The sequence below is a fragment of the Pristiophorus japonicus genome, chromosome 13 (genome assembly GCF_044704955.1).
Source record: "Pristiophorus japonicus isolate sPriJap1 chromosome 13, sPriJap1.hap1, whole genome shotgun sequence".
In the NCBI taxonomy this organism is placed as follows: domain Eukaryota; kingdom Metazoa; phylum Chordata; class Chondrichthyes; family Pristiophoridae; genus Pristiophorus; species Pristiophorus japonicus.
In genome coordinates this window covers 128568636-128592178 of record NC_091989.1, presented here as the reverse complement: position 1 = coordinate 128592178, position 23543 = coordinate 128568636, and the positions used below count along the sequence as shown (strand labels likewise).

The 23543-nt window shown below is 43.6% G+C and overlaps 2 protein-coding genes across 8 annotated transcripts in view; one reads left to right on the top strand and one right to left on the bottom strand.

Annotated features, from left to right (window-relative positions):
• rpgrip1l (RPGRIP1 like) overlaps positions 1-16493 on the bottom strand; it is a 291830-nt gene extending 275337 nt beyond the window's left edge. For all 3 annotated transcript variants that reach the window (XM_070897996.1, XM_070897997.1, XM_070897998.1), the window contains exon 1: positions 16416-16493. The gene's annotated coding sequence lies outside the window, so the exon portion shown is untranslated. The remainder of the gene's footprint in view (positions 1-16415) is intronic.
• Positions 16494-16935: 442 nt separating this feature from the next.
• Positions 16936-23543, top strand: part of fto (FTO alpha-ketoglutarate dependent dioxygenase) — a 494305-nt gene continuing 487697 nt past the window's right edge. For 3 of the 5 annotated variants that reach the window (XM_070897991.1, XM_070897993.1, XM_070897994.1), the window contains exon 1: positions 16936-17121. In XM_070897991.1, the coding sequence (XP_070754092.1) occupies positions 17023-17121 (99 nt within the window). In that variant the 5' untranslated portion in view covers positions 16936-17022. The remainder of the gene's footprint in view (positions 17122-23543) is intronic. The other 2 variants (XM_070897995.1, XM_070897992.1) reach the window with 2 other exon arrangements.

Here is a 23543-nt window from a genome sequence, read left to right as displayed (position 1 = left end):
GCCTGGTTTGCCGCATGCTCCTCCTGTTGCCTGCACTTGATTTCTGCATGCTCTCGGTGACGATATTCGAGGAGCTCAGTGCCCTCCCGGATGCACTTCCTCCACTTGGGGCGGTCTTTGGCCAAGGACTCCCAGGTGTCATTGGGGATGTCGCACTTTATCAGGGAGGCTTTGAGGGTGTCCTTGTAACGTTTCCTCTGCCCACCTTTGGCTCGTTTGCCGTGGACAAGTTCAGAGTAGAGCGCTTGCTTTGGGAGTATCGTGTCTGGCATGCGAACTATGCGGCCTGCCCAGCGGAGCTGATCAAGTGTGGTCAGTGCTTCAATGCTGGGGATGTTGGCCTGGACGAGGACGCTAAGGTTGGTGCGATTGTCCTTCCAGGGGATTTGTAGGATCTTACGGAGACATCGTTGGTGGTATTTTTCCAGCGACTTGGTGTCTACTGTACATGGTCCACCTCCCTGAGTCATACAGGAGGGCGGCTATTACTACGGCCCTATAGACCATGAGCTTGGTGACAGTGTTGAGGGCCTGGTCTTCAAACACTCTTTTTCTCAGGCGGCCGAAGGTTGCACTGGCGCACTGGAGACGGTGTTGGATCTCGTCGTCAAATGCCTGCTTTTGTTGATAGGAGGCTTCCAAGATAAGGGAAGTGGTCCATGTTGTCCAGGGCCGCGCCGTGGATCTTGGTGTCTGGGGGGCAGTGCTGTATATTATATATTACAATATATTACATCAGGGGATGTCTATTCCAAAGTTACTTCCAATTTTAGAGCACAGGGTTAAAAAGTATCTCTTTATAATATTTATAATGATGGGAGAATCTAGTAAAACATACATCCCTTTAAGAATCACCATACAGTAGGCTGCAATCAGATGTCTCATCAGTTTTGGAAAATACATTGCAAACCCGTTTTCTTACTCTGTTCTATAATTGTATTTTTATTTTTTCCTCTCTTAACTTTAGTGATGCTTTTCCATACCTCAAATACATTCACATCCGCTCCAATACTAAGACTGCCTACTTCCACCTCTGTAACATCACCCGTCTCTGCCCCTGCCTCAGCCCATCAACTGCTGCAACACTTATCCATGCCTTTATTACCTCGAGACTTGAATATTTCAATGCTCTCCTGGCCTCCCACCTTGCACTCTCTGTAAACTTGAGCTCATCTAAATTCTGCTGACCCTATATTAATTCACAAGAACATAAGAACATAAGAATTAGGAACAGGAGTTGGCCATCTAGCCCCTCGAGCCTGCTCTGCCACTCCACAAGATCATGGCTGATCTGGCCGTGGACACAGCTCCACTTGCCCGCTCGCTCCCATAACCCTTAATTCCCTTATTGGTTAAAAATCTATCTATCTGTGATTTGAATACATTCAATGAGCTAACCTCAACTGCTTCCTTGGGCAGAGAATTCCACAGATTCACAACCCTCTGGGAGAAGAAATTCCTTCTCAACTCGGTTTTAAATTGGCTCCCCCATATTTTGAGGCTGTGCCCCCTAGTTCTAGTCTCCCCGACCAGTGGAAACAACCCCTCTGCCTCTATCTTGTCTATCCCTTTCATTATTTTAAATGTTTCTGTAAGATCACCCCTCAACCTTCTGAACTCCAACGAGTAAAGACCCAATCTACTCAATCTATCATCATAAGGTAACCCCCTCATCTCTGGAATCAGCCTAGTGAATCGTCTCTGTACCCCATCCAAAGCTAGTATATCCTTCCTTAAGTAAGGTGACCAAAACTGCACGCAGTACTCCAGGTGCGGCCTCACCAATAGCCTGTATAGTTGCAGCAGGACCACCCTGCTTTTGTATTCCATCCCTCTCGCAATGAAGGCCAACATTCCATTCGCTTCCTGATTACCTGCTGCAACTGCAAACTAACTTTTTGGGATTCATGCATAAGGACTCCCAGGTCCCTCTGCACCACAGCATGTTGTAATTTCTCCCCATTCAAATAATATTCCCTTTTACTGTTTTTTTTCCCCAAGGTGGATGACCTCACATTTTCCGACATTGTATTCCATCTGCCAAACCTTAGCCCATTCGCTTAACCTATCCAAATCTTTTTGCAGCCTCTCTGTGTCCTCTACACAACCCGCTTTCCCACTAATGTTTGTGTCATCTGCAAATTTTGTTACACTATACTATGTCCCCTCTTCCAGGTCATCTATGTATATTGTAACAGTTGTGGTCCCAGCACCGATCCCTGTGATACACCACTAACTACCGATTTCCAACCCGAAAAAGGACCCATTTATCCCGACTCTCTGCTTTCTGTTAGCCAGCCAATTCTCTATCCATGCTAATACATTTCCTCTGACTCCGCGTACCTTTATCTTCTGCAGTAACCTTTTGTGTGGCACCTTATCGAATGTTTTTTGGAAATCTAAATACACCACATCCATCGGTACACCTCTATCCACCATGCTCATTATATCCTCAAAGAATTCCAGTAAATTAGTTAAACATGATTTCCCCTTCATGAATCCATGTTGCGTCTGCATGATTGCACTATTCCTATCTAGATGTCCCGCTATTTCTTCCTTAATGATAGCTTCAAGCATTTTCCCCACTACAGATGTTAAACTAACCAGCCTATAGTTACCTGCCTTTTGTCTGCCCCCTTTTTTAAACAGAGGCGTTATATTAGCTGCTTTCCAATGCAATGGTACCTCCCCAGAGTCCAGAGAATTTTGGTAGATTATAACGAATGCGTCTGCTATAACTTCCGCCATCTCTTTTAATACCCTGTGATGCATTTCATCAGGACCAGGGGACTTGTCTACCTTGAGATCCATTAGCCTGTCCAGCACTACCCCCCTAGTGATGGTGATTGTCTCAAGGTCCTCCCTTCCCACATTCCCATGACCAGCAATTTTTGGCATGGTTTAGGATACAGAAGCAAAATAATTGTTTAAGGTCTCAGCCACTTCCACATTTCCCATTATTAAATCCCCCTTCTCATCGTCTAAGGAACCAACATTTACTTTAGTCACTCTTTTCCGTTTTATATATCGGTAAAAGCTTTTACTATCTGTTTTTATGTTTTGCGCAAGTTTACTTTCGTAATCTATCTTTCCTTTCTTTATTGCTTTCTTAGTCATTCTTTGCTGTCGTTTAAAATTTTCCCAATCTTCTAGTTTCCCACTAACCTTGGCCACCTTATACGCATTGGTTTTTAATTTGATACTCTCCTTTATTTCCTTGGTTATCCACGGCTGGTTATTTCTTCTCTTACCGCCCTTCTTTTTCACTGGAATATATTTTTGTTGAGCACTATGAAAGAGCTCCTTAAAAGTCCTCCACTGTTCTTCAATTGTGCCACCGTTTAGTCTGTGTTCCCAGTCTACTTTAGCCAACTCTGCCCTCATCCCACTGTAGTCCCCTTTGTTTAAGCATAGTACGCTCGTTTGAGACACTACTTCCTCACCCTCAATTTGTATTACAAATTCAACTATACTGTGATCACTCATTCCGAGAGGATCTTTTACTAGGAGATCGTTTATTATTCCTGTCTCATTACACAGGACCAGATCTGAGATAGCTTGCTCCCTTGTAGGTTCTGTAACATACTGTACCAAGTCACGTACACCCATCACCCCTGTGTTCACTGACCTATATTGGCTCCCAGTCCAGCAACGCCTTGATTTTAAAAAAAACCTCATCTTTGTTTTCAAATCCCTCCATGGCCTTGCCCCTCCCTATCTCTCTATGCTCTTCTAGCCCTCCAAGATCTCTGCGCTCCTCCAATTCTGGCCTCTTGCGCATCACTGATTTTCATCGCTCTTCCAGCTGCCTCGGCCCCAAGCTCTAAGCTCTGGAATTCCCTTCCTATTTTAAGACGTTCCTTAAAACCTACCTCTTTGACCTAGCCTGTCCTAATATTTCCTTATGTGCTTGGTGTAATGTATTTGCTTCATGGGTTCTTTGCTTAAGAATTCATAGCAACACATTCCTATTAAGAACTAGTCGGCTTATTAACAAAGGTTTAACAATCACACTACACATTACCAGTTCAACTATTTTAGTTGTGCACTTTAAACAAATGCCCCCTGCAAGGGGGAGTCAAACTCCAAAATACCCTCGACCGCCCGCTGCCTGGACCAGCTGATGGCCCTTTTGGCCATGCCCAGGAGTAGTCCTGCAAGGAGGCCTTCCGACCTGTCCACTCCCCTCCGCACAGGGTGCCCAAAGATCAGGAGTGTGGGATTGAAGTGCAACCAGAATTTGAGCAGCAGCCCCTTCAAGGTATGGATTAGGGGCTGCAACCTTGCACATTCGATAAAACATGGAACACAGACTCTTCCAGACCACAGAAATTGCAGGCGGCCTGGGAGCCCATGAACCAACCTAAAAACTTATTGCATGAGACTGCTCCGTGCAACACCCCTCCAGGCCAAGTTCCCAATAAAAGAGGGAGGACTCCTGCGTAGAGTGCACTCCATTGGGGACCACCGCCTCCTCTGGACGGCAAGATGGTGCACTATGGCGTGTCCGGACGGCAGACGAGGATGGCAACGTGAAGAGTGTGCAACAGCAGCCCGTACAGGAAACCCCTCCGCGCAGAACTGAAAGGCACGGAGGGGATTTTCCCGAGGAGACTCAAGTCGTGAGGCGCCGGCTCCCGAGGGAGGTTTCGGGGCTTGGCGCCGATGAGGAATTCCGTCCGGACGGGGGTCAGTTCGGACGGAATCTCCTCATGTGCTTGAGTCTCCTCGACACAACTAACGGAGTCAGGGCCCAGTGCTGTTTTTAGCGACTTGATGGCACTGGCTGCACGCCGGATGTCGGCCCAGTTTAGGCGCCGTGCCAGCACGTCGAGTGCCATCCAGCCCGTTCCTCCGCCATCGAGCAGGTCCCTGACCCTGGTCACTTCGCCAGTCACAGCCCTCTTGTCCGCCTGCCACCTAAAACCGCGGTCGTGGAGGTACGGATTCCTGAGCAGCAGTTCCTGCAGGACAGCGCCACTTCAGACAGGGGAGAGCTGCGCTTGGTGGTGACTCTGTTCCAGACCCTGATGAGTTCCTGGTAAAAGACAGTCAGCCCCTGCATGGCGGTCTTGACGCCCCCCCAGGCTCACAAACAGGAGTTGCATGTCGTCATTGAGGCTGTACTGCTGACAGAAGAAATATGTCGCCAGTGCACACCATCGAGGAGGGGGCTCAACGTAGAGGTATCTCTGCAGGGTCTGAAGACGGTAAGTCGCATGCTGGGTACTGACGCACACCAACGCCTGACTGCCTTCCCTAGGCAGGAGACTCAAAACCGCAGCGGACACCCAGTGCTTCCTGTTGTTCCAGAAGAAGTCCACCAGCTTCTTCTGTATCTTGGCGACAAACACAGGGGGAGGGGTCAAAGTGACCAGCCGGTACCACAGCCTAGCGGCCACCAGACATTACCAGTTCATCCACCAGGCTCACAACCACCTGCCTCATCGTGGACACCCTGAACCCAACTGGCTGGGATTTTATTGAGTCTTGTGAACATCACGTGACTGGCAAAGTCATTCACAACTCAATAGCTCTACCAGTCTGTGAGCATACTCACAGGTGCATACACTACACTTGGTTTCAAATTTTGTTTCATAACACTCCTATGAAGTGCTTTGGGACATTTTACTATGTTAATGGCGCTATATAAATGCAAGTTGTTGTTGTTTGGTATGTTGGCGTAGTTTACTTTTTGTATTTGTTTTGTCTATACAAGAGGAAATGTCTTCAGATTTCATTCCATTAGTGTGGCGACAAAACCATTTAATACGTTAATTAAATTTGCATATTAAATTAGACATTTTGTCCTATTCACAGAACATTGCTAATGCTAAACCGTTATCCTTCAAGGGTTGAGCAAGCAACAAGAATTTGTAAAATTGGCATTAACCGCATATAGAATCATAGAAGATTACAACACAGGAGGCTATTCGGCCCATCGTGTCCATGCCGATCAAAAAAGAGTTACCCAGACAAAAAGCAGCAAACAACAGACCAGTTAGCCTAACATCTGTCATTCGGAAAATGCTAGTAACCATTATTAAGGAAGCAGTAGCGGGACATTTGGAAAAGCATAATTCAGTCAAGTAGAGTCAGCATGGTTATATGAAAGGGAAATCATGTTTGACAAGCTTGCTGGAGTTCCTTGAGGATGTAACGAGAAACATAGAAATTTACAGAGCAGAAGGAGGCCATTTCGGCCCATCGTGTCTGCGCCGGCTGACAAAGAGCCACACAGCTCTCGGTCAGCAGCCCTGAAGGTTACATATAAACCTACGAAACAATGAACAATGGCGGACAGGTAAAGAGCATCCGGCTCAACTAGTCCACCCCACGCACAACTGCGATACCCCATATATTGCAACATTTTACACTGCACCTCACCCGGAGCCATACGATCTCCTGGGAGAGGCAAAAAAAGATAAAAATCCAGGCCAGGGTGAATAAGGGGGAACCAGTGGAAGTGGTGTACTTGGATTTCCAGAAGGCATTCGATAAGGTGCCACATGAAAGGTTACGACACAAGATAAAAGTTCATGGGGTTGGGGGTAATATATTAGCATGGTTAGAGGATTAGCTAACTAACAGAAAACAGGGAGTCCAGATAAATGGGTCAATTTTCTGGTTGGCAAACTGTAACTAGTAGGGTGCCACAGGGATCGGTGCTGGGGCCTCAACTATTTACAGTCTATATTAATGACTTGGATGAAGGGACCGAATGTAATGTAGCCAAGTTTGCTGATGATACAAAAATGGGTGGGAAAACAAATTGTGAGGAGATCACAAAAAAATCTGCAAAGGGATACAAACAGGATAAGTGAGTGGGCAAAAATTTGGCAGATGGAGTATAATGTGGGAAAATGTGACGTTATCCACTTTGGCAGAAAAAATAGAAATGCAAATTATAATTTAAATGGAGAAAAACTGCAAAGTGCTGCAGTACAGAGGGACCTGTGGGTCCTTGTGCATGAAACACAAAAAGTGAGTATGCAGGTACAGCAAGTAATCAGGAAGGCAAATCGAATGTTGGCCTTTATTGCAAGGGGGATAGAGTATAAAAGCAGAGAAGTCCTGCTACAACTGTACAGGGTATTGGTGATGCCACACCTGGAGTACTGCGTACAGTTTTGGTCTCCATATTTAAGGAAGGATATACTTGCACGGAGGCTGTTCAGAAAAGGTTCAGTTAGTTGATTCCGGAGATGAGGGGGTTGACTTATGAGGATAGGTTGAGTAGGTTGGGCCTATACTCAATGGAGTTCAGAAGAATGAGAGGTGATCTTATCGAAACATATAAGATAATGAGAGGGCTCGACAAGATGGGTGCAGAGAGGATATTTCCACTCATAGTGGAAACTAAAACTAGGGGACACAGTCTCAGAATAAGGGGCCGCCTATTTAAAACTGAGATGAGGAGGAACTTCTTCTCTCAGAAGGTTGTAAATCTATGAAATTCTTGGCCCCAGAGAGCTATGGAGGCTGGGTCATTGAATATATTTATGGCGGAGATAAACACATTTTTGAGCGATAAAGGGTTATGGGGAGCAGGCAGGGAAGTCCATGATCAGATCAGCCATGATCTTATTAAATGGCGGAGCAGGCTCGCGGGGCCAGGTGGCCTACTCCTGCTCCTATTTCTTATGTAATCCCACCTTCCAGCACTAGGTCTGTCGGTTATGGCTCTTTAAGTGCACATCCAAGTACCATTTCAACGTGATGAAGGTTTCTGCCTCTACCACCCTTTCAGGCACTAGATTTCAGACTCCTAACACCGTCTGGGTGGTGAAGAAATGTTTCCTCATCTCCCCTCTAATCCTTCTACCAACTACTTTAAATCTTTGCCCCCTGGTTATTGACCCCCTCTGCTAAGGGAAATAGGTTCTTCCTATCCACTCTATCTAGGCCCCTCATAATTTTATACACCTCAATTAAATCTGCCTCCAGCCTTCTTTGTTCCAAGGAAAACAACCCCAGCATATCCAATTTTTCCTCATAGCTAAAGTTTTTCAGTCCTGGCAACATCCCCGTAAATCTCCTCTGCTCCCTTTCTAGTGCAATCACATCCCTCCTGTAATATGGTGACGAGAACGGCACGCAGTACTCAAGCTGTGGCCTAACTAGTGTTGTACACAGTTCTAGCAGAACTTCCCTGCTCTTGTATTCTATGCCGCGGCTAATAAAGGAAAGCAATCTGTATGCCTTTTTAACTACCTTATCGACCTGTCCTGCTACCTTTAAGGATCTGTGGACAAGTACTCCAATGTCCTTCTGTTCCTCAACACCTCTAAGTATCCTCCCATTTATTGTGTATTCCCTTGCCTTGTTGCCCCTCCTCATATGCATTACCTAACACTTTTTCGGATTGAATTCCATTTCCCACTTTTCTGCCCAACTGACCAGTTGATCGATATCTTCCTATAATCTAGAGCTTTCCTCCTCACTGTCAACCACATGGCAATTTTTGAATCGTCTGCAAATTTCTTTATGATGCTCCCTACATTTAAGTCGAAATCATTAATATGTACTACAAAAAAGTAAGGGACCGAGTACTAAGCCCTGTGGAACCCCACTGGAAACAGCCTTCCAGTCACAAAAAATATCCTCAACCATTACCATTTGCTTCCTGCCACTGACTCAATTTTGGATCCAATTTGCCACTCTCCCTTGGATCCTATGAGCTTTTACTTTTTGATCAGCCTACCAGGTGGGACCTTGTCAAAAGCCTTGCTAAAATCCATGTAAACTACATCAAACGCACTGCCCTCATCGACTCTCCTCAAAGAACTTAGTCAAGTTTGTCAGACATGATCTTCCCTTAACAAATCCATGCTGACTGTCCTTGATTAATCTGTGTCTTTCTAAATGAAGATTTATACTGTCCCTGAGAATTTATTCCTGTAATTTACCACCACCGAGGTTACATTATGGCTGTAATTGCTCGGTTTACCCGCCCTCTCTTTTTAAACAATGGTACAACATGAGTAGTTCTCCAATCCTCTGGCACAACTCCTGTAGCCAGGGAGGATTGAAAAATGATGGTCAGAGCCTCTTCAACTTCCTCCCTTGCTTCTTTTAGTAGCCTCGGATATATTTCATCCCATCCTAGCAATTTATCTACCTTCAAGGATACTAAACCTGAGAATGTGTAAAAGGGTTGCGAAAGTGGTCGATGACTAGAGAAGGTGGCAAAAGGATGGAGATAGGGAATCATGGGAAAATAGCTAAAGAAATGGTCAAGATACAGACAACTGCAGAATCAACAGAAAAAAAAGGAGTTACCAAGAGTTGAAGTTGAGGTTAGACACGGGTCATGAGAAAGCCCAAGGCAGCACAAAGAAAGAAAGCAATTCTAGATAGGAAGGGAAAAATAATAGCTTCTACTGATAAGGAGGAAGATAAACTAATTGGGTTCTTTACTGATAAGGGAAGATAGTGTAGCAAAGCTATAACTAACCTACCTGACACCAGCCCTAATTGGGAGACTTTCTTGCCTGCCACTGGACGTACTCAGGGGGGAGGCAGAAATGGATTGGATAGACCAAATGCTAATCAAATGTGTTCTGTTTTGAAAATGTATATCTACTGTGCTTTTCGCGCTGAAAAGGGGCTTGTCCAGGGGAAGGTAAACAGGCTCTGATTGAGAGTGTTCCTTTGTCTTGACAAGTCCCGGCCGGAGAATCTTCAATAAAGGTCTTTTACAGAAAAGGCAAAAGGTGTTCGTGTGTCAGTGTATTCGCTGAAACAGATTGAGGGAAAAAGAATCCGTATCAACATTTGGTGTCAGAAGTGGGATCTCAACGGACGGCTGCCGAAAGCTTGCGAATTAAGAGCCAGACTAGCCTTGGACAAGACGGGAGGAAAGTGGCCACTGGAGTGAGTACCCTTTAAAATAACACTTCAGTTTCCTTCAGTTCCAAAAGTCTGAGGAAAGTTTGGCCATTCGCTGGTTCTCAGGTAGCGTCTGAACGAGATCCAGGTCAATCTGGCGAATACCTTTTAACTTAGGAAATAAGTGTCCAAGTCAGGTACGACGTCGACTTTGTATATCACTTAGTCCGTCTAGGCGCTGATTGGACTTAAATCGCGCGGCAACGTGAACCGGCAGCGACGCAGAGGGATAGGGAAATAGATAATCGTGCGGCGACGCGGAGGGATAGGGAAATAGATAATCGCGCGGCGACGCGGAGGGATAGGGAAATAGATAATCGCGCGGCGACGCAAACCGTGCAGCGACGCGGAGGGATAGGGAAATAGACAATCGCGTAGCGACGCGAATAGGAAAACCGCGGGGCGACGCGGAAGAAAAAGGAAATTGTGTAAAACTAAATTGCGGGGCGACGCGAGGAATTTTGTAAGGATAAAAGGAATTGTGTAAGGATAAAATTGTGCAATTATGGATCCAAAAATAGAGCCGGCCAAAGAAAAAATTTTAATTAATAAGCTTTGTTGAATGAAGAGAGACTTTTTTTGACTGCGGAATGAATTTTTATCTTTTCATGTTTTTTAAAAGCCTGTTTGGAGAGGTGATGCAGCTGTCTATTAATTTAGGCTCCTCCCACTTCTCCAAACAGAGTGAAAAAATTTTTCAACCCTTTGTAGTGTTGTCCTGTATGTGAGAAGTTTTAAGACATTTTAAGTTAGGAACGCAGGTGTGGATATATTCGGATGATAAGTTACGGAGCTAGGAAATGCACAAAGGATAGGTTTGTTGAGTAAAAGATAAAAAATACATGGTCCCGGTGGTTGAAAAAAAAAGAATTTATTTGACACGCTCACTTACTTGTCGAAAGAAAACATGCAATGATTGATTACATTGGGTTGAAAGACATAAATTTAGTCTAGGAATGAGATAAAGAATGCCTTTTAAAAAAAAGCTTCTGCTCAAAAAAAAAAGTTTTAAATAAAGATTGAAATTACAACATTTGAATTGGGATTTTGGGATATTAAGACAAGGCACAGCAAAATACTGAGGTGGATTCAAAAAAAAAATTATTATATTAAATCTGATCTCTTAAAGAAAATAGGAGATATAAAACTAAAAGGTTTGGAAACAATCTAGAAATACCTTCAGGGATCAGGTCAAACTACTGGGCGAGTGGCGAGCTATCTGTGAAGGTGTAAAAGGGACTTTTGAAAAATGTTAAAAACAGCAAGCTTTAGCAGTTTAGAAGAGACATTGTAACGACCTTGAAACTGGAACAATTGAGATAACGAAAAGCAGCCCTCTCAGCCTACGTCCAGACTCCCCTCTAATTATGGAAAAGACAGAAAAAAAAGTCGCAACCTTGAAAGAAAACAAATTGAACGAATTTGAAAGAAAAAATGTCTTCGATTGTCTGATGATTTTAAATTAACAAATTTACCGAGACACGAGCCCTCTGTGTAAAATACAAAACCTAATTTGAAGAAAGGAGATCTTAAAAAAAAACGTAACGTACTAAATAGGTGCTGAAAGGAAAAAAAAGTGTTCTGAGATGGAAAAGGACATAACTTACTAAATACTAGCTGATATTTGCTGTGAAAAAGATATTGGCTTAATTGAAAATTTTTTGGAAGAGGTAAAAGACACTCTCCATTGATAATGATTTTAAATTATAAGAAAGTACAACTGCAGTTTGAAAAGATGAATCACTTCTGTCAAGTTGGCAGGAAAACGCCACTAAGTTAGGTCTCTCATTAATGGAAGGAGGACATGTTAAACCCCTAGATGTATTAAAGAAAGAGTGCGCGCACGAAAAACGTACTAAGAGCTCCACTCGGACCTCTGAAAAGGGTATTGATAGACTACGTAGTCAAATGGTTGGCCTTGCATTGACCGAGGCTGATGACGAAATTGAATTTCAGTAAACAAAATAGCTATTAAAAATGTGCGGTCTCGTTTTAAATCAATTTTAAAAAAAATCTTTGGCAAGTACTTGAATTAGAAGTTAAAAAAAAATAAGATGCCATCTTCCCTGATGAGAAGACTTTTATTATGACGGCTTTAACAATGATTTCTGCTGTTTTAATGGATTCCTAATTTCTAAGCAAGTTTTGAAGGCACAAAGACTTAAAAAAAAAGAATTTTTCGGATGATTACGTGAAGTCACATAATGACATCAGGCTTTCTTACAAACCTGTAAAGGAGTTAACCCTATCCATTGACAGCTGTTTTATACTGGACATTATTAATTTGGATTTCTTAATAGAATAAAAAAGACTCATCAAACAGAGGAAATGGTGCGATAGTCAGAATAAAAATTAAAACAGAACTAGCCTATGTAATAATACTTGCCTGATACAAATAAAAGAAAGATACTCAAACAAAACAAATTCTAGAGTTAAAAGCTAAGATAAATAAGCTGGAAGAGATTTAAAAAAAAACAGGGCCAGACGGATAGTGCAGTGCGCAGCCATAGTACCATCACCAATGGCAATAGAGCCAATGTACCCCACGGTGGGTAAGTGTAGTCTACAAACCCAACCTAACTTTACCTCCGATTTCACAGAGTGACCGCAACATGCATGGATAAAAGATGAGTGGACCAGAACCTAACACCTGGTGACGACCAGGCTATCTGTTTAAAATTTGCAGATAAAACACTCACCGAGATGGGACCGCAGCGGCTACTTCGACTCTGGAGACTCAGGATACTGGGGACCTTGAGGCCCACGCAGGCACTGGATAATCCAGATGGACTACGAGAGATATAGCACACGCAGGAAAGACACAACTACATGAACTAGCTTTGTTTAATTTGACTGCCGAAATATGCAACCCAGCAGCCAAGGACTGGAGCAAGGACAGAACTTATTTTAACGCATGACTATGTATAGTGTATTAAGTAAGGTTGTAATGCAGCAGGCTGCCGATGCCATGGGCGCCAGTAGATTCCGAGGACAGGAGCAAGTTCGTAGGACCAAAAGGGGAAGGACGCAGAAATCCAACTGGATGGAATTTCAGTTCTAGAAGCTCATGCCTGGGCGGACGAAGCTGCAAACAAGCAGCCAAATCCACCCCACAAGAAACAGAAGGGTGGGAACAGAACGGAGCAAAGCGGGGCTAGTAATAAAAGAATCTAAAGAAAGGATATAATTTGGGGTGCGTCAGCGACTACTTATCCTAAACCTAATGGAGATCATTTTTCCTAGCTTCTGTGGGAATGAAACTATAAGTCTATACCAGAACCTGGCACAACAGATCCTCGAAGGCCTGGAACTCACTATCCTGAGATTTAATGTTAGAAATGGAACAGTGCAAGGTCGAAAAAAAAGGGGAATACTGGAAACACTAGGCACGGGTTATGCGGCAGGGGTTATGACGATGAATTCCATAGGCCTGTAGGCAATATACGACCGGGTTAACAACTTAATGGCGTAGACTTAAGTGGTTTAGTGGGGAGGGACTTGGATAACCAAGCCCTACATGCGCGGTGGGGAGATGGCGCGGAAGGGGAACTGTTGCAAGTGGCCCATAAATTGCCTAAATGCCAAGACAATAAAATTGATCCACGCAATGGGGAAAGGTATAAGTAAACGATTACAGCTGAGATAGTTTGCTCTGGGTATGAGGCCTGGATATTAAGTGAGGTACAACATAATTTGGAGCAACTCCAGAATGGAGACATACCAGATTGGATTCCGAACAGCATACTTAACAATTGGACTCGAGATAAAAAAAATGAATAACACATGCGAGGTATGAAGGAATAGTCACACATGGGTGCCGAAATTCAGATGTATTACTGGGCGGGTGAATATGATCGGATTTGTGTTGTCCATACCACAGTATGATGTAACAAAGACCCCTTATATCAGATCGATAATATTGGTGAAGTGAGAAACCAAACTCGGTTATGTTACCATCAGCCTGCCAGACGGGTGATTAAAATTAACAATAGTACCAAAGGCATTGATATAACTGACTGCTATAAAATTAACCAAGTGGTTTTATGTCGAGGTACGCCATGAATGATGAATGATGATTGCAGATTCCACCAAACAAACAGATGCATGCTGAGTATCACTCCTCTCAAACACGATCTTGAGACCATCGCTGCCCCGCAAGGGAATGGAGAGTGATGCGTGAGCACGGGAGCAGCCAACTTAACCATTAAGACCGGAGAGGAGTCACCCCCTGTGTCCTCATTACTCTTAACTTCTGCTTCAGACCCAAGGGAGAAATAGACATAGACGGATATCATATACATCCCGAGACAACGGAAATCATCGACGGAACAATCACGGATACCCTCCGAGAGGGGTACGAAGAGGCGGTATGGGAACCGCAAGGCAAACAGATACCAGAACTAAATGAAGAACAATTACATTTGGTGCAAGGAATCCAGAATCAAAGACGACAGTATGTCCGGCTGATGGAAGAAACAGACAACTTACAGAGAGACACTAACGCAATGCTGGCTGATCAGCCCTGGTACTCAAAGCTGTGGGACATTGGACTTAATATTCAAATTCACCCATGGATAAGAATAATATCACATGTACTTGTAGCAATACAGGGTCTGGTTCTGATGGTCATGATGGGATTAACATGTGCACGAATTAAACAGGCCAAACGATAAGTCAGGGCATGCACTATGATTAGGGCCATAAGGGATGAAAATTTAAGCAGTCCGACAGGAAGGACTTACCTTATATAACTCTGTGGGAAGGTTTCAGGAGGTCCCGAAGCTTGGGAGATGGCCACCCAGGTGAACAAACCTATCTGGAACTTGCCTACAGGGAGATAGTTATTGGGAAATATGGCCAGCTCGGCGTATAGCCAAGGGCCAAAAGGGGGGAAATGTAAGAGAAAAATTTGGCATTAGGGGTACCAGTGGGACAAGGGTTAAAGTGCTGGTTCCTGCACTGGCCCATAAGGAGATAAAAGGCCCCTCTTCGGCCTTGTACCAAGGCTCCAGAAGTTATCAAGTCAATAATATTCCGACAGGTGAGAACCTAAACAGACATTGATAAGACCTTGTGAAGAGGTTCGAGGCGGACTCACAGACAACAAGGAGGACCAGGAAAGAGAGTGCGCACGGCTAAACGCGATACTCCTGGAATAAGCACCAGGGTTACCATGGAATGATAAAAGGGGGGAATGAGAATGTGTAAAAGGGTTGCGAAAGTGGTCGATGACTAGAGAAGGTGGCAAAAGGATGGAGATAGGGAATCATAGGAAAATAGCTAAAGAAATGGTCAAGATACAGACAACTGCAGAATCAACAGAAAAAAAAGGGGTTACCAAGAGTTGAAGTTGAGGTTAGACACAGGTCATGAGAAAGCCCAAGGCAGCACAAAGAAAGAAAGCAATTCTAGATAGGAAGGGAAAAGTAATAGCTTCTACTGATAAGGAGGAAGATAAACTAATTGGGTTCTTTACTGATAAGGGAAGACAGTGTAACAAAGCAATAACTAACCTACCTGACACCAGCCCTAATTGGGAGACTTTCTTGCCTGCCATTGGACGTACTCGGGGGGGAGGCAGAAAGGGATTGGATAGACCAAGTGCTAATCAAATGTGTTCTGTTTTGAAAATGTATATCTACTGTGCTTTTCGTGCTGAAAAGGGGCTTGTCCAGGGGAAGGTAAACAGGCTCTGATTGAGAGTGTTCCTTTGTCTTGACAAGTCCCGGCCGGAGAATCTTCAATAAAGGTTTTTTACAGAAAAGGCAAAAAGTGTTCGTGTGTCAGTATATTCGCTGAAACAGATTGAGGGAAAAAGAATTCGTATCAACAAACCCCTTAAAACTTTCTCTCTTGCTATGTTTATCCCGTCCAATATTTCACTATCTTCCTCCTGAACTGACGTCAGCATTGTCCACCTCTTTTGTGAAGACAGCCGCAAAGTATTCCCCACCTTCTCTGCCTCCATGCATAGGTCACCATTTTGGTTTCTAATACTTTTTCCTTTGTTATCCTCTTGCTTTTTATGTAATTGTAAAACAGCTTTGGGGTTTCTTTGTTTCTACTTTCCAGTATTTTTTTCATGCCCTCTTTTTTTGCTTTCCTAATTTCTTTCTTAATTTCATCCCTGCACTTCCTATACTCTTCTCGGCTTTCTGTAGTATTGATCTCACGATATCTAATTATAGAGTTCCTTTTTTTGCCTAATTTTACCCTGTATGCACATTGTCATCCAGGGGACTCTAAATTTGGCAGTGCTACCCTTTTTCTTGAACTTATACCTGAATTATATGTGCCCATCAGTAACAAGGGAGGTGAACAAGACACAACCTAAGTGATAAGAGATCCGTTAATTTCCAATGCACCTCAATTGTTTTCACCACAAACATCAGTGAACCTAAATGGAAATGAGTGAGGTTAGATAAGGTTTGTTAACGGTAATAGTACCTTGCAACAAACCCCAATTACCTCCGTTTCACCCTCTGTTTACCTACAAGTTATAAAAACTGCGTTGTGACACTTACCAAATGGAATCGACAAGGTACATTACGGATTCATTTACCCCAACGACAGTTGCTAGCCTACATCAATTTCCGGTTCCGTAACGCTCGAAGCCGGTTATGGAGCGCTATGCATGTTGGGTATTGTGGTCCTCCGCGAGTCGTTTTCCCTCAGTTCAGAAAACAAATGCCGGCATTACAGGACTACAATTCCCAGAGGCTACCGCACGGTTGACCGAGCGCCGTGTCAGTGAGCTTGACTCTATTGGATCTCGTTAATGCCAATCAAGTTACGTCACGATAACTGTGCGATATGATTGGCACAGCTTACCAGCAAATCTAGCACATGATTGGCGAGGCGCAATATTAATCGTATGATTGGTTGTCAGTAAAACCCTGTGTGCGTCGTTTGCTTTGAGCGGGGTGGTGTGGGCTGTGTTGTGATTTTAATTGGGTGGGGGCTGGTTAGAATGTTACCCACGAGCCTTGTGCCAACGTTCCGGGGAGCGCGCTGTGCCGTTGGGTAGCGGGTCGAGGCCCAGTCAGTGCCTGGTTTGGGGGGTGAAAGTTTCCCCCAGTCCAGCTGCGGGGGCGGGGGCGGAGGCGGTTGGGGTTGCGTCAGTCGCAGTGCATGTTGGGACGGTCATGGCGCGTGTTTAAATTGACGGTAATAGGACAAGAGCTGAGGATGAAGAGGTTCAGTAAATACGATAAAGCGAAGGAGATCAAGGTACAACCCGAGCGCTTACATCCCGCGGCCTCTTCTGTTTGCCTTCAGTGTCCCTGCCGGCCGGGCGGATGTGGTGTGTGTTGGTCCCGTGTAGAGGAGGGCGCAGTGTACAGGAATTGGGCCTAAAACACAGGGACAACTGCTCGGCCAGGACCCTTCACACCAGTATTGTCGCATGGATTTGTGCCCTTCTGTCACAGGGCTAGGACTGCCAGGGGAATGTTAGACAATAACTAAAACTCGTCGAAGTTGGACACTTTAAAACAAGAATTGTCAGGCCTGAGTGCCATTTTAAGTATAGAAGGATCAGAATAAATTAGTTACACTGATCTTCATGAAAATGTGTGCCAAACCATTTTAATTTTTAAATACACTTGGACAGTGAGGATTTGAATCGTGTACATGTTTAGTATCTGGAAAGCCATACATGGTTAACCCCTTCTCTATCTAACCAACTAAACTATAAGATGTTTTAACACTTAGATGAAAGGAACACTTCTTAATGGCTGGTGTTTACATGAGCACTAATAATCTTTTCCTTATAAAGTGTTGCCACACCAACTGATTGCTGCCAATGCAAAATAATGGAATTACACTATTACTGATGATTATAATATAAGACCTGATGTCTGGTCAAATGACTTATAAACTGGTTTAGCTTTCTTGCACTGTGTGAAGTTATAGGACCTCCATTTGATTACATTTTTAACAATTAAAAAGTGCTGAAATAAGCCACAAAACTTGAATAATTTGTACGGAAACTTATTCAGTCATAATTTTTAACATTATTACTATGCTCCCAAAGCATCTAATGTTTTCCATTAATGCAGTTCTGACCTCATTGGAGACTGTTCCATGCATATGAATTTACAATTCCTGAGGACTGGGAGAAATTTAGAATTCAGCAAAGGAGGGCAAAGGGTTTAATTAAGAGGGGGAAAATGGAGTATGAGCAGAAGCTTGCCAGGAACATAAAAACTGACTGCAAAAGCTTCGAGAGATATGTGAAGAGAAAAAAATTAGTGAAGACGAATGTAGGTCCCTCGCAGTTGGATTCAGGTGAATTTATAATGGCGAACAAAGAAATGGCAGACCAATTGAACAAATACTTTGGTTCTGTCTTCACGAAGGAAGACACAAATAACCTTCCGGAAGTACTAGGGGACCGAGGGTCTAGTCGGAAGGATATCCTTATTAGGCGGGAAATTGTGTTAGGGAAATTGATGAGATTGAAGGCCGATAAATCCCCGGGGCCTGATTGTCTGCATCCCAGAGTACTTAAGGAAGTGGCCCTAGAAATAGTGGATGCATTGGTAATCATTTTCCAACATTCTATCGACTCCGGGGGGGGGGGGGGGGGGTCAGTTCCTATGGACTGGAGGATAGCTAATGTAACACCACTTTAAAAAGGGAGTGAGAAAGTGGGTAATTATAGACCGGTTAGCCTGACATCAGTGATGGGGAAAATGTTGGAATCAATTATTAAGGATGAAATAGCAGCGCATTTGGAAAGCAGTGACAGGATCGGTCCAAGTTAGCATGGATTTATGAAGGGGAAATCATGCTTGACAAATCTTCTGGAATTTTTTGAGGATGTAACTAGTAGAGTGGACAAGGGAGAACCAGTGGATGTGGTGTATTTGGACTTTCAAAAGGCTTTTGACAAGGTCCCACACAAGAGATTGGTGTGCAAAATCAAAGCACATGGTATTGGGGGTAATATACTGATGTGGATAGAGAACTGGTTGGCAGACAGGAAGCAGAGAGTTGGGATAAACGGGTCCTTTTCAGAATGGCAGGCAGTGACTAGTGGAGTGCCGCAGGGCTCAGTGCTGGGACCCCAGCTCTTTACAATATACATTAATGATTTGGATGCAGGAATTGAGTGTAATATCTCCCAAGTTTGCAGATGACACAAAACTGTGTGGCGGTATGAGCTGTGAGCAGAACGCTAGGAGGCTGCAGGGTGACTTGGCCAGGTTAGGTGAGTGGGCAAATGCATGGCAGATGCATTATAATGTGGATAAATGTGAGGTTATTTACTTTGGGGGCAAAAACGCGAAGACAGAATATTATCTGAATGGCGGCAGATTAGGAAAAGGGGATGTGCAACGAGACCTGCGTGTTATTGTTCATCAGTCATTGAAAGTTGGCATGCAGGTACAGCAAGCGGTGAAGAAGCCAAATGGTATGTTGGCCTTCATAGCTAGGGGATTTGAGTATAGGAGCAGGGAGGTCTTACTGCAGTTGTACAGGGCTTTGGTGAGGCCTCACCTGGAATATTGTGTTTAGTTTTGGTCTCCTAATCTTGCTCTTGAGGGAGTGCAGTGAACGTTCACCAGATTAATTGCCGGAATGGCAGGACTGACATATGAGGAGAGACTGGATCAACTGGGCCTTTATACATTGGAGTTTAGAAGGATGAGAGGGGATCTCATAGAATCATATAAGATTCTGACGGGACTGGACAGGTTAGATGCGGGTAGAATGTTCCCGATGTTGGGGAAGTCCAGAACCAGGGGACACAGACTTAGGATAAGGGGTCGGCCATTTAGGACTGAGATGAGAAGAAACTTCTTCACTCAGAGAGTTGTTAACCTGTGGAATTCCCTGCCGCAGAGAGTTGTTGATGCCAGTTCATTGGATATATTCAAGAGGGAGTTAGATGTGGCCCTTACGGCTAAGGGGATCAAGGGGCATGGAGAGAAAGCAGGAAAGGGGTACTGAGGGAATGATCAGCCATGATATTGAATGGTGGTGCAGGCTCGAAGGGCCGAATGGTCTACTCCTGCACCTATTTTCTATGTTTCTATGTTACAATTATGTTGATTGATTCTAATGGCATTGTGAGTGGAATTGTAGTTCTTGACCATGACCCTGAAGTAGGCTTTTAGAAGTTTGAGATGACCACTTCAATTCTGGTATTTCACCAGTGAGCTTTGAATTCTTTCTGGGTTTTTTTTCTAACCGTTTACATTCATTTTGGGTGATGTTTTATAAGATTTAGTCTTAAGGAAATTTTGTTTGTAAGTGTATGGAAGCCCAGGACATTATTTTTATGAAAAGCAGTGGTATGAATGAAACTATTAAGGTATGTGAAACCTTGTAACAGGAAGAGACAGAATTGAAACAATCTGAAAATGCAATAGTTTGAATTGGACAAGAATGGGGCTTAAAACCTGATTAACAAGATTGACTACACATCTATTAACAGTATCAATAACAAATTGGGATGACAGTTTTCATTTGTTCTACAGAAATATGTTATCATGATTCCCTATATCAGTAGGCTTGATTATTTTTCAAAGCGTGTATTGCCTGATGATACAAAATTAAAGATTTGTTTGACATTGAAGTCATCATCATCATAGGCAGTCCTTTGGAATTGAGGAAGACTTGCTTCCACTCTTAGCATGAGTTCTTAGGTGTCTGTACAGTCCAATATGAGAACCACAGTCTCTGTCACAGGTGGGACAGACAGTGGTTGAAGGGGAGGGTAGGCGGGGAACCTGGTTTACTGCACGCTCCTTCCGCTGCCTGCGCTTGATTTCTGCATGCTCTCGGCGACGATACTCGAGGAGCTCAGCGTCCTCCTGGATGTACTTCTTCCACTTGGGGCGGTCTTTGGCCAGGGACTCCCAGGTGTCAGTGGGGATGTCACATTTTATCAGGGAGGCTTTGAGGTTGTCCTTGTAACGTTTTCTCTGCCCACCTTTGGCTTGTTTGCCGTGGACGAGTTCCGAGTAGAGCGCTTGCTTTGGGAGTCTCGAGTCTGGCATGCGAACTATGTGGCCTGCCCAGCGGAGCTGATCAAGCATGGTCAGTGCTTCAATGCTGGGGATGTTGGCCTGGACGAGGACGCTAATGTTGGTGCGTCTGTCCTCCCATGGGATTTGTAGGATCTTGCGGAGACATCGTTGGTGTTATTTCGCCAGTGACTTGAGGTGTCTACTGTACATTGAAGTGACTGTGTGGAGTTAGCAGCAAAGTCCTGCTAGTATTTTTATACAGTCAATGATTTCTCTAAGTAATCTTTTTAATTTTGCATTCTTGTCAAGAAGCATATCGTCAACTATAGCTCTTAGTCACGAGAGACATAGATGAGGAAGGCCAGTCGACCCATCCAAAAATACCCTGTCGTTTCCACCATCACAGCATCAAGTGCTTCTTGGATAATTTGTGTTTTTGTCTCCACTAATCTACTAGGAAGTTCATTCCATGTGTTATTTTAATCATTTTTGTGTGAAGTTCCTGACAAAAGTCATATATTTGCCTTTTATTAGTTTGCCCCCTTGTCTTAATGCCACAGTTTAGATTGAGCAGCGATTCAAATTTTGTTTTTCTATACTGTGTAATCTTGTATCTGAGGTTATCTCTGTCACTTCATGACTGAAAAACCTAACTTTCTCCATTCTTTCATCACAAGTCAGTCTTCTGACATTAGCAATCAGTGTCATGACTCTGTTTTTCCAGAGCTTGAATATCTCTTCTGTATCAGTGATCAGAACACAAGATGCAGACTGATCAAAATGCTATACAGTTTGAGCTTGACTTCCTCTGACTTGTACTCTGCATTTTTGGTTGTATAATTTTGCATTCAACTTGTTTTGTTGATTTACTGCAGCGCAGTAATTGGATGCAATGTCTCTGAAATTGCGGTAGACGGCGTAGCTAAGGAGTACGCCTCTGAACAAAATCCGCACTTAACTGGTGCGAGGGCCCAAACGAAAACGTGCTTTGAAATGCTGCAGAGTTGTGTGCAGCGTAGTGGCCCACAGATCCTAGGGGCGCACCATTGTGCGCAAGTGTACGTGGGGTGGTGCTCCTTTCACTAGCCAATCAGGAAACAAATCTTCGATGCCTGACGTCAATCAACTTGTAAATTAAATGGTGTGATTATTTATTTGACATGTACAGTACGGAAATCCCGAACTTGCGGTCAGTATCCAAGGCGATATCACAGCGTGATTCGCTTTTAGTATTTTCCCCCAATCCTTATAAAATTCCTTTAAAAAGTACCTGCTGATTCCTACCATTCAATTAATTGTTGTCCAATTCCCATATTTTACCCTGAAACCTCATTTAAGCTTAAATTTTAACCTTTTATGCAAAAGGTCAAATGCTTTTTGGAAGTTAAGGTATACCATGTTGAAGAGCTTTCCATAGTCTAGTTAGGATGTCATATCCTTAAAAATACAATAAACCCTTTCAATAATTGTTCTTACCTTGTTAAAACATAATTATGACAATGATAAAAATGCACAAATGGGAAGATTTTAAAATTTTATTTTGATAGATTTTTAAAAAATTGTTCCGTAATTTGCAGATGACACAAAACTTGGAAGTGTAGTAAAGACTGAGGAAGATAGTAATGGACTTCTGACATAGACAGGCTGATGGAATGGGCAGATACGTGGCAGATGAAATTCAATGCTGGAATGTGTGAGGTGATACATTTGGTAGGAAGAATGAGGAGAGACAACACATGCTGATTTGTACAATTTTAAAGGGGGTGCAAGAAGAAAGAGACCTGGGGGTACTTGTGCACATATCTTTGAAGGTGACAGGGAAGGTTAACAAAGCAGTTAATGAAGCATATGGGATCCTGGGCTTTAAGCAGGGTTCTCAACCGGGGTCTACAAAAATCCACCCTATTTGCTTCCACATTCATAAACCACTCACCACTATTAAACCACCATTAAATAAAATAGTTAAAAACGGTTATAACTTCTCTTTCGGAATTGGAGGCGGAGAAATCCACAAGAAATCCGGCATCGTGTGGGCCGAGGTAGCACAAGCTTTCCTTTCAACCTTTTTCTTCCCCCTCATGCAGAGCCGCGGTTGGAAGCCGCTCACACATTTGAAAAGAGACTTTTTTTCCTTGTTGATACTGATGTTTGAGACAGGCAGGGGACGCCAGCAATAAAAGGTTTAGATAGAGTTAATAAAGAGAAACTGTTTACAATGGCTAAGGATTGATAACCAGAGGGCACAGATTTAAGGTGATTAGTAAAAGAAGCGCAGGTGACATGAGAAAAAACGTTTTCACACAACGCATGGTTAGGATTTGGAATGCACTGCCTGATAGGGTGGTGGATACAGATTTAATAGCAGCCTTCAAAAGGGAATGGATAAATACTTGAAAGAAGGAGAAAAAAATTGCAGGGATTTGGGGAAAGAGTGAGACCAAATGAATTGCTCTTCGAAAGAGCCTGTGCAGACTCGGTAGACCAAATGGCCTCCTGTGCTGTGTTATTCTATGGTTCTGTGATTCCTTTTTCCCCCCTCTTACTTTCGTCATGCTTTCTCACTCTCCTCTCCTTCCCCCAGCAATTAATTTGGAACTGACCAAGCTGAAGCTTTGACATTCTATTGGGCTCCAGTGGTTTGCAGCACTAATGTATTAGGCCATTACCATTCCT